Source organism: Gadus morhua, chromosome 12, assembly GCF_902167405.1.
Source record: "Gadus morhua chromosome 12, gadMor3.0, whole genome shotgun sequence".
NCBI lineage: Eukaryota > Metazoa > Chordata > Actinopteri > Gadiformes > Gadidae > Gadus > Gadus morhua.
Window position 1 is genome coordinate 22975204 of NC_044059.1, and position 12151 is coordinate 22987354.

A 12151-nucleotide genomic window follows, 5' to 3' on the forward strand; every position below is an offset into this window, starting at 1 on the left:
ATTTTTGTTGAGGCATCATGTTTTGTGTGTGTGTGTGTGTGTGTGTGTGTGTGTGTGTGTGTGTGTGTGTGTGTGTGTGTGTGTGTGTGTGTGTGTGTGTGTGTGTGTTTGTGTGTGTGTGTGTGTGAAATACGAAACACATGCATATTTGCATGTGCAATGATATAAGATGCAAATGGAGTTTGTTGAGCAAGCTTAAACTTTTTTATTTTCCATGAGCAAACTCTGGCCAAAGGTCACTTGTACTTATGCATTAATTTGTAACATTAAAACTACCTCACCCTAGCATTTATCGCTGAAGCTTTGCAACATCTTATCCAATCTACGCAGCGATGTGGCATTTTACAAAGATGCAATCACTATTTCTTTTGTTATTTTCCTATCGTATTGCAGCGACAAATGATTGAACACCCGACAAACGTGTCTGAAGAACATTGTAAACGTGTTTCACAATACAAAGAAACACTCTATGGGTAAGTCTCCTCAATAATACTTTGTTTAGACTTAAATTCTAAACAGGCATGCTCATCAGCTAGGGCACATCCATTAAGGACAGGGCTTCATCCACTCTAGCTATCACTTTCACTTAAAAGCTTTGAGTCACAACACCATACCACAGGCGGAGCTGCAAATGTGTTCAACGAAAACACAGATCAGTACGCAGAGACACAAAAGATGGTTCTCACCGGGATGAAGCCATGCGAGAGCACTTCCAAGCCTCATTAAGTGTGTTGCGATGCAATAGCTAGTTGGTCTCTGTTCTCAGAAGAGGGATTTATTTTAGTCAAGAAAAATTTCTTTATGTTTCGATTTAACGAGTGAGTACGTGTGAATTAAACCAGCGTTGGCTGCGCAGGTGTTGGCTTAGCTAGTAGTTAGATAACCATGACCTTCCATCAGGCAGTTCTAGAGATTTAATTGTATTTCAAGGCAATTTGTGAAGTTTCAGCATTCACACCAGCTTCCACAAGTCGAGAGGGAGAAAAGTGTGATCAATTGCATATTGTGTGTGTGTGTGTGTGTGTGTGTGTGTGTGTGTGTGTGTGTGTGTGTGTGTGTGTGTGTGTGTGTGTGTGTGTGTGTGTGTGTGTGTGTGTGTGTGTGTGTGTGTGTGTGCACATGTGCATGCAGTGTGTCTAATAGAGGGACATATAGCGCTTTGCAGTTGATGGGCTAGTGGCGTGATCAGAGCTTAAAGCACCACCTATAGCCATCAACAACAACTCTCTAGTGAAGCCAGAGAGATGCTTTGACCACGCCATCTTTCATTCCTTTGTTTTTTCATTGATGAGCACATACAGTATATAAGCAGCCTCCCTTGATAACAGCCATAGCCCCCCCACTTAAGGTTTTCTGTGCGTGCGTACCATATTGGTGTGTTACAGAATTCGTGTCTGACGATGAATCGGGGTACTTAGATCCGTGACCCATCGGTTTTCTTTTTTTTTGTACAGCCCTACTTCCTTTGCACAGTCCTTCACTCATCTCCCAACAGTGTCACTGGCACATTGGTCATTTGGTAAGTTGTTTACCCATCCTGACTCATCACCGCTTTCTATGGGTGTTTATCAACCTCAAGCAGTGATTGCTGGGGGGGAGAAAGGCATTAACCTCTACAGCTGGCTGTGAGGTAATGCATGCAAGGAGGAAGCTGTAACCGGTAAGCCTCAGTTTCCACATTCAAGCTCCATACGTGGGATGGAATGACTCACCACTGATGGAGGGGCGGTCATCGTTTAGCTCGGTTGCTCTGTGTTAATCATCAAAGTTATGACAAATAGATTCTGACCACTAGAGGGCGGCAGAAAGACTGTGTCAACATCTATGGTTAGCGACCCGTATTCTGCTAATGCAGAATTCAAATTTTGGCTTCCGTCAAGTATGATGGGTTATGTGACATATGCAGAACAAAGCCAGTACAACCCGTTGTCGGGGGAAAAGAAAAAGTGGGTCTAAGTAAAGTGTGCTGAGTCATCACATAAATTAAATGATATTCTATTTGTATAGCCCTTAATCACCATTACAGTCCTAAAAGGCTTAACAGGCCAAATATTTATTAAATATGCTTGACATGAGCTTTCAATGAGAGTCTGGTTGTAAAAGCAAAAAAACATTAAAAGGTTAATCAGCAGCATATTCTATGAGGTTGAAAAGACTTGATATTCTCTGTGCATGCTAACATTTAGGAAACAGGTGCCTCACTACTACTCGGTGCTCATGAAAAATGGCACCACAGATGGCTGCCGTGTCTCAAACTCCTCCTCAACATTGTTGAAAGAGCCTGAGATTCAACAATTGAATTGCCAGTGACTGTTGCTGTAATTGTTGTGCAAATGAAAAATAATAAACCATCTTGAATCTTGAATCAAGGGTTATATTCTGATAGCAAATTTCTCTGGTTATTTTCATGTAAGAGGGTTATGACTCTTCATTGAGCACTGTGTGTGTGTGTGTGTGTGTGTGTGTGTGTGTGTGTGTGTGTGTGTGTGTGTGTGTGTGTGTGTGTGTGTGTGTGTGTGTGTGTGTGTGTGTGTGTGTATGAGAGAGTGTGTGTGTTTGTGTGTGTGTGTGTGTGTGTGTGTGTGCGCGTGTGTGTGTGTGTGTGTGCGTTGGACATGTGTCAATACCTACGTCAATGCATGCATGGATGTGTGCCTTTGTCAACAATCTTTGCCATCTATTTCCTCTCTCACGTTGTCCCTTATCTCTTTTAGCCGCTGCTTGTGTCAAAGTGTGGAGCCTCAACAGCGGTATCAAACCATCAGTATTGCTATAGCCACAACAGAGCACAGTGTCACGGCAATACGCTTTATTCTGGTCAGATCTGGTCCAAGTTTCTCCCCTCAATACCTTGTTCCCCTATTGGAGGACATGGAGGCGGGCTCTTCTCTTACTCATGTAACACGTTGTTGGGAGCTCTGTTTAAGGGGTGAGCTGTTTCCATGGGGTTGAGTTGTGTTCAGGGGGTGAGTTCAGGGGTTGAATTGTGTTCAGGGGGTGAGCTCTGTTTAGGGGTTGAGTTGTGTTCAGGGGCTGTGCTCTGTACAGGGGGTGACCTGTTTTCAGGGGGTCAGCTCTGTCCAGGGGGTGAGTTCAGGGGGTGAGCTGTGCTCAGGGGTTGAGTACTCTTCAGGGGGTGAGCACTCTTCAGGGGGTGAGCTCTGCGTCTCTGCTCCTCGGTGCCTCTCTGTCAGGTTGCTTCTGGCACGTTGACGCTTGTGTTCACTCCACAGAGCCGCATGAGTTGTTTTGGTGATTCCAATCTATTTTGTCTCTCTCCAGTGCTGGCACTAGCGGAGGACATGTTGTGTTTGGCACTAAACCACATTTCTCCTTGTGATCACTAAAATATTGAAATAAGGGTTAGGGTCTCTGACATATACTGAGTAGCACATTGTTTAGTTTGTGGTCATGGGTCAAGTAATTGGATGGTCTCCATCGGGCTTCATTACTCTCTGTCTGTCGCTCTCTTTCTCTCCCCTCCTTCTCCCTTCCTCTCTGTGTCTGTCTCTGACTCTCTTATTCTCTCTATCTCTCTCTCCCCACTATCCGTCAGCTCCTCTCACTACTTCATTCCAGTGTGGCCGTTGGCCCTTTATGAATGAGTCAACAAGGGGGTGTCATACACATTGTTAGTTATGGGGTGGGATCACTTTGGTGAACACCTGGGCGCACACTAACAATACAAATAAGCTGTAAACTCGTCAACGCTCTCTCCCTCTCCCTCTCTCTCTCTCGCTCTCGCTCTCGCTCTCTCGCTCTCGCTCTCTCGCTCTCTCGCTCTCTGTGTATGTGTGTCTGCCTCTGTGTGTGTGAGTCTGTCTCTCTTTGTGACCCTGTCTCTCTCTCTTTGAGTGCGTCACTTTTTCGCTCTTTCCTTTCTTTCTTTCTTTCTTTCTTTCTTTCTTTCTTTCTTTCTTTCTTTCTTTCTTTCTTTCTTTCTTTCTTTCTTTCTTTCTTTCTCTCTCACTCGCTCGCACAATTTCAGTGACTAGGGCACACAATAATGATACGAATTAAGCCATAATTTAGGAAGAAAAAATTATTTGCGACATCGGTAGTAGCTTAGCACAGATAATGAAAGGAAGTGTTCATCTGTACCTGAATATGGTTCTCAGAGCCAAACAATACTCTACATATATTTGGGATATTCAGTGAAAGTATTATGACATTAACAATATCTCTGTTGATGGCGGTTGACTTGTTTAAATTATCAGTCAATTATTGTTGTTTTTATTAATGGAACTGTCAGACATCTTTAGAGCAAATCATATTTTTTATTATTTTGTATAGAGTTTTATGTACGTTGGATTATTTTACTATCTCTCATTTGTATTTCCTTGCCTGTTGGCATGCATGGTGGGTGAATCCCTGCCAGGACAACCTGCCTTGTCTAATCTCCACTCCACTTCAGCGGGACTTTAGAAACAATGATCTGGCGCCCCTTGGTGGATGTGTTCTTGTAGCACATTCAGTAAATCAGGCACAGTAATACACCCATCTGAGACGTTATTCTTCTTCTTTCATATTTTCCTGGAAAATAGCATTTCGGTGCAATACAATGGCAGAATAGAGCCTTTTTCAGGATGCATGGTTATAGTCATAGTCATGGTTATTGTGACTGGAGATGGCTTTAAACATGCAGATCTGTTAACTATTTTCCCTTCCTGTCTGTGCTCTCAGACAGGAAAATATCCATGGGGATTTCATGACTATGTTGGCGTGGCAATCTAGAATATCAATTTCTTTCTCTTTTTTTGGGCACACATGTGGGTTGATCAGCGAGTCTGTTGTGGTAGCGCCGCCTACTCTCTCTGGCGGAACCACCGCTGCTAGGTGATGGAAGATGCATTGCAAACTGTGCGCTGCTTGTGATTTGATGCATGGTGGGAATGTCGCCACAGACACCCGGTTCGTAACATTCATCAATACTGGTAAATGACCCATCCCACGTACAGAGCGTGACTATGGAAATGGGAGGCTTTCTAGTTTCTGGGGACGGTTTCATCCTTGCATGAATTGCCCCACCAACAGCATGTGGGGTAATGCCTTGCTCTACCCAGCAATCACTGCCTGAAGTGGATGAACAGCTATGGACAGCTGCGATGAGCACCAGGATGGTTAAACACCTTACCATGTGACCAAAAACAACAACAAGGGCTTTCCTCAATGGCCCATAGTATCATCCCCATTGTGTTTCCTCACTCGGCGATGGAGAGTGACTTACAATTTCAATCTTTGGACCTCTTTGCGGTTGCCCGTTTAAAACTTTATTCATTTATTTGAGTACTAGAGGCCAGATAAAGCGTTTGAAAACATATTTTATACAAATGCAAGTCGCAGCTTCCTTGCCTGTCCCTAGCGGACTCTATGAATGACAGTAAGGGCTGCAGCACTAAATCAGCCTCATTAGGTGAACACATCTCTCTAATTGCATCACAAACATAGAGGGAGCAGCGATCACCGGACCTGCAAATCGAGTCAGAATGAGATTGAGCTTTGCTGCCTAGTTTTACATACAAGGATTGTTTTGTTCTGGTATGTTGGCAAGTATAAAGAGTACCAAGTACACTGATGCAAAACAAAACAGTGAATGGATTTGAAATAAAATATACAAGAAAATTCAACATACAAAATGCTATATGGAAATTGAAGACGTATTAATATCGTCTCAAACCTCGGTTTGAAATCAGAATGACCCTTGTGGATGGGATGGTGCGAGCAGAAACCTGAACTCCATTTGAGAGCCTTTTGGATCATCCCAAGCTTCATGGAAGTCTTGGTCAGGAAGTCGGTGTTCCTGGACAGGGGCAGTAGGGGGAAACCTCCATCGCTAGCACGTCCTAGCACCGTGGACTGCCCAAGCCGTGGATGACAACGCTTCAGGGCTCCCAACGCAAACGGATCAGAGGGGTTTGAGCCCTGGTCCACGAGAGGAAATAGGGAGGAACCGGTTCATGCAGCTTAACCGGCTGCCAATCCAGAGTCATAGTCAAAATGCTCAGCCTCTCAAAATTAGTCTAGTGCTTCATATCTGACACTGGGAAGGATTCGTAACCCTGATAAAGACTCATCTATAAACATGTTCAAATCTTTATTAAACCAAAAAACTAATTTCATGCTAACATCCTAGGTGGTCAGGAGGTCCGGCAAGCAAAGCATGAACAGGAGAGACAGGGAACCGGACCGTGCGATGGGCCCTAGGATTCAGTGGATCTCCTAAACTATCGAAACCAAACACAAATCTAACCTGAGACATAAAGCAGTGATAACAGGACTCTCCAGAACTCCGTCCCTCAACAATATAACGTAAAGAACAACCAACAACTCAGGGTCAACCTGAGCTATCGACCTAATGTGCTTTCCCTCACTTGGCCGCCCAGATCACATGATTGATGTGATCTGGAGAGAGAGAGAGAGAGAGAGAGAGAGAGAGAGAGAGAGAGAGAGAGAGAGAGAGGTATAGAGAGAGAGAGGGGTATAGAGAGAGAGAGGGGTATAGAGAGAGACAGGTAGAGAGGGAGGGGTATAGAGAGAGACAGGTAGAGGGAGACAAAGCCAAGGGAACACATAACTGTATGGACACGCTTTGAGCCTATAAATACCAAATGTGACAGGTTTCTCTATATTGATGTGCTTTTCTTCTTCTATAAGCTGCTTTGGCCTTACCCCACTGTCCCACGCTTGTATACATACACACTCCCACCTAACAACTCGCTACAACAAGGGTCACATGAGCAAAAAGGCCTGTCTTCTCCTTGAAGATCCTGTCATCAAGGTGTTGGACCCATGTCATAGTCGATAGATGGTGGTCAATTATTAAAGTAATCAGTCCTGATGAGGTGTGTGTGTGTGCGTGTGTGTGTGTGTGTGTGTGTGTGTGTGTGTGTGTCTGTGTCTGTGTCTGTGTGTCTGTGTGTGTCAATATCCTTTTCAAGTGAATTGTCATATAACCCAAAAGCCTATAAAGTATAAAGACGGTGTATTGACGGCTGCTGTTGGCCCCCCCCCCCCAGGACACCAAGGAGCCCCCCGACTGCGTGCTCAGCGAGTCCTTCACCCCGCCCTACTCCACGCTGGGCTCCGACCTGCGCCGCCGCCGCCGCCGCTTCTCGGGCAACCTGCAGCTGCCCCCGTTGTCATGGCGACAGGGGGAGCGGGAGCGAGAGCGATCACGGACGCCCGACGCCGACTTCATGGCCCGGCCCACCTCCCTGCCCTTCGGCGCCCCGCCCCGCATCGACATCACGCCGGTGGACCCTGACTGGTGAGTGGGGGACCCCCCCACACACACACACACCCACACAACACACACTACACACGCACACCCGCACGCGCGCGCACACACACACACACACACACACACACACACACACACACACACACACACACACACACACACACACACACAACACACACACAAAACACACAGACAGACAGACAGACAGACAGACAGACAGACAGACAGACAGACAGACAGACAGACAGACATTGACAACACACACACACATACAACACACATACATTGACAACACACACACACATACAACACACATACACTCACTCGGACACAGAGCCAGACAGACGGTTAGCCGGACAGATGGACAGACGGACAGATGGACAGATGAATAGATGGACAGCCGGACGGACACATCGACGGACAGACCCACAGACGGCGCCCCACATTCACACGGGTGTGTTTTTGAGTGGCTGTCTGCAACCATTTAAAACAGGTTTGGTTCAGGGTGATGGAGTTGGTCAGGATATTAACACACCTCTCTGATAACTGGCTTGCTAATAAGCTACGTCAATGTGACGTAGCTTATTGTCGTCAGGTCTGCGCTGCCTGACAACCGTCGTCGGGGGGGGGGGGGGGGGCTCGTTGAGAGTCCCCACCTGTGTCAACGAGTGCATCACCCGTCATGTCACATCCATCCACTCGAGACCGCCTGCCCGGTCTCTTCATTTCTTTAGCTCTTCTAGTGGCTGGTGCCATTTCGGTTACCCTTCCCCCCCTCCCCCCCCCCCCCCCCCCCCCCCAAACTGTCGCAGGCGCTTTTAATCGCACAGCGCACCCAGTTCCTAACGAGCTACAGAGCTGCTGTCTGGCACGCAGCCAGAAGTGTCAAATTCAGATAAGCTTTCGGTTATTAAAGTAATCAGTCCTGATGAGCTCTGGGCTCTGTGTGTGTGCGTTTGCGGTGTGTGTGAAGTGCGTGTGCGTTGTGTGTGTGTGCGCGATTGCTTTGTTCTGTCAATCTGAGCTTTTCAATGACGTAAACTTTGTATTATGATAGGGTTATTAAACCGCGTCGCAACACAATCGCAACAAGCACCAACAAACAAATGAAGACTCTCTTATACGCTGGTCGGTCATAATAATAAGTTGGGAAAGGAGAGCTGGTGGTATCTGTGTCACAGTGCTATTAGGTGTGTGTGTGTGTGTGTGTGTGTGTGTGTGTGTGTGTGCGTGTGCGTGCGTGCGTGCGTGCGTGCGTGCGTGCGTGCGTGCGTGCGTGCGTGCGTGCGTGCGTGCGTGCGTGCGTGCGTGCGTGCGTGCGTGCGTGCGTGCGTGCGTGCGTGCGTGTGTGCATGATACCAGACATTGTGTGGAACCGTGTTATCGTGATATTGTGACTAAGCTTCTTCATTGGCTCTTCTCGGTGGTGAAGGCTGCAGGACGGTAACGTGATCCATTAATAGCTAATGGATTATATCCCTGTGCAGGACACGAAGAATAGACTGGTGCTCCGTCATCACGGCTCACAGTTGTACTGACGCAACTCTTAAGCCATTGTGTGCTTGTGTCATGTGACATTGGCAGCCCCGTCTGGTGATGTCACGACGACGTGGACAATGTCACGATGTAACAACAGCATGCCGCTTCCCCGATCGCCACGCTAACCTATGGGTTTCCATCATCACCAGCTGCAGAGTGTGATGTTGTGACTGTGTAGCACGTGGTGGAAACCTTCTACTCTCTAGAATTGTACTCAAAACAAGCCTTTTGGATGAAATTCTGAAATGAAATCCATGTTGTTTTCAGTCCATAAGGTGGCAGTATTAACACCGTTGTCTGCTAGGCTTTTCAGAATGGTGTCATCCATGCACAAACATGCACACGCACAAATATGACAGACACGCACACACACACACACACACACACACACACACACACACACACACACACACACACACACACACACACACACACACACACACACGTATAATTGTGTTCTCAGGATCCAGTGAGTAATTTCCTGCTAGCCTGCTGGCTGTATCCAATCAGAGAGTGTGTTCGTACTTTGGCGGTTTGGCTGTGACAGCAATGTCAGTACAAATGGAGGTGGAAGCAGGCATCTTTCTGTCCACTCCTTTATCCTCTTTTCAGCCTGTCTGCTTCTCTCACCCATCACTCTTAACACACACCCAACACAGGTGCAGGCACACACATACACACACTGTGTGTGTCACTGTCACAAGTCTCAACTTATGTTTGTGATTATGTGTGGTTATTTGTTTTGTTTATATGTGTGTCGTTTTCACATGCGTGTGTGTGTGTATGAGTGTAATAGCATGCCGTAACCCATATCATCAAATCGGCCAGTCCCCTCTTTTGCCCAGTGTGGATCCATTAATAATTTTGGCGTTGAAAGGGTTAAATGTTGCAGTGAGGAGGTAGAGGGGTGGCGGGCATCAAGAAGTTATTTTGGGATTTAATAATTTTTTCCTGCTGACGCACATAATTGTTTCGGAGCTTCAGGTCCCATGCATAATATCATTCAGTTTTAATTTGAGGTGTTTGTGCGCAGGAATTGCCCCGTGTGTGTGTAAGGCGGTTTATGACACGCAAGGTTGGGTGTTGGATTCCCCTGCACTGTCTACTGTCTTGACCCATTGCATCCAAATGTTGCTCGAGCCACATACAGAGTCATTCAGCACGTAACACAATGCATCAGCAGACAAAGTCAGCGTTCTGAGATGTGCTCTGAGGAAAAATACAAAAGAAATCGATCTAGAAAGAGAAGTGTAAAAATCGATATAGAAAATCCCTGTGGCTGAAAGAGAATTCAGGTTCACTTAAGAGTTATTATATAGAGCATTAGGAATGTACCACTTTTCATATAGATCATGCTAAGAGCTATTATATAGATCATTAGGAATGTACCACTTTTCATATAGATCATGCTAAGAGCTATTATATAGATCATGAGAAATGTACCACATTTCATTTAGATAATGCTAAGAGCTATTATATAGATCATTAGGAATGTACCACTTTTCATATCGATCATGCTAAGAGCTATTATATAGAGCATTAGGAATGTACCACATTTCATTTAGATCACGCTTGGGGCGGGAGGTCGATCCATGGAATGAGATCTGGCTTCGCTCACCACTTCACACGGTACAGAAAAAGTCTGGTTTTGAGATGTGTGTGTGTGGTGGGTTACAACATCAGTCTGGTTACCATCTGCGTGACTCAGTGGGTGGGGCTGGGGAGGTAACCTAATTGGAATGTGACGTCAGTGTCCACAGAGACGGCCAATGGGGAGACAAATGATGCACATAATTACGTGTCGGTCCGTACGCACGCGTGCTTATTTTTATGCAGATGTTAATCTGAATGCATGTTTTCATTGGCTGCTCACAGCATTGACACCGTCACTTGCATTGAGTAGAGTGTATGCAAAAATTAACTAGCCACCTACATATTTTGTTTGTTTTTGTTGACGCCTCTATCCTTTATTTGCATTTTAAGCAAGTGCTTTTAAGCAAGATAAAAGAGAAAGGATGTAAAGCAAAGTGTAAAATAAACAGGGGCACATCCTTGAAATAGCCAACTAATCATAATCGTTCTCAGGTCATTATTAATTCATGATCATATGAATATCCTTTACACATCCTGCTTTGCTGCAAAGCTCTGTGTGGTCGCGTCGGCATTCCCTACAGCTTTGAATGTGTTACATAGTCTAGCGAAAGCTGCATTTATTTTGACTTTGATTTAGTGGTTTGAAGCAATTATAGCAACAAAGGAGAGCAGAAAGTGATAGAGATGGCAGAGCAACAGAAAGTCGGACATAACGTGATAGAGAGAGAGACACTGCATATATCGGTGACTCACAGCCCAAACACAACACCCTGCGGAGCAGACGAGAGAGCGAACGCTCACACGTTCTGTCCTCCTCGTCCTGTTATTTTTCTGCCTCTTCTCATCTTCCTCTTGGATTATTCTCTCATGTCATCTCTCCCTTTCTACAGGGCAGTCCTTATCTCTTCCATTATCTCCCCTCCCTTGTGTATGTGTGTGTGTGTGTGTGTGTGTGTGTGTGTGTGTAAGTGTGTTTGTGTGTGTGTGTTTGTGTGTTTGTGTGTCTGTATCTATTTTATTCTGTCTGACTCTTAAAAATAGCAATCTCATGGTTGGATTGCTCCCTTAGTTCCTCATGCCAGACATAATTTGCGTGTGTTTGTGCGTCGGAGGAATTCAGATTAGATATTCGAAGGAGCACTTTGTCAATGTAGAGCTCTGTACGACAAGGGCAGATGATATAGTCAATGTGTTGTGTGTTTTGTCTATGTTTGCACGAGCGGGTGTGTACCTGCTTGCTGTTCACAGTGTCAGTGGGACTATTGTCTACCTCTCAGCGACAAAGAGTTGATCTGTTTTTTTGTTTTGTTTCTACACATTATTCAAACTCAACATTCCTAGAAAAAACACGCCTGCTAAGAAAAGAAACACAAACACACGAAATAAATAATACAACCGGTAATAACAACAACGTAGCGAACCCCCTGTCGAAGCACCCTGTCACCAAGTCTGCACGGCTCCCAATTGCCACAACTGCACGAGCGGCAGCCAATCAGACGCCGGGGGAGGCGTGGCCTAGCGCCTGCTGCCTGCCTGCGCTGAGCTGCTCGGGTATTTTCTGAATGAGCCCGCCGGTGGAGCCTGTGTCCGCGTCTGCGCCCCGCCGTGCCGCGCTGCCCCCAGAGTGTGTGAATGAAGGAGGCTTGGCCGCGCCGCGCACCAGAAGGGGGGAAGTGGACCTACGTGAGTCGCCGGGAGCGCCTCTCCAGATAGCCAGAGGCGGCTGCTTCTTGGTTGTGTTATCAGTGCCGGGCGAGGGGGAGAGGGAGAGGGGGTGCC

At 46.2% G+C, this 12151-nt stretch overlaps 1 protein-coding gene across 1 annotated transcript in view; it reads left to right on the forward strand.

The window, feature by feature from the left end:
* Positions 1–12151, forward strand: part of pde4ba (phosphodiesterase 4B, cAMP-specific a) — a 136362-nt gene that overhangs the window by 24424 nt on the left and 99787 nt on the right. The window contains exon 3 of the mRNA XM_030372062.1: positions 7017–7267. Coding sequence (XP_030227922.1) covers positions 7017–7267 — 251 coding nt within the window. The remainder of the gene's footprint in view (positions 1–7016; positions 7268–12151) is intronic.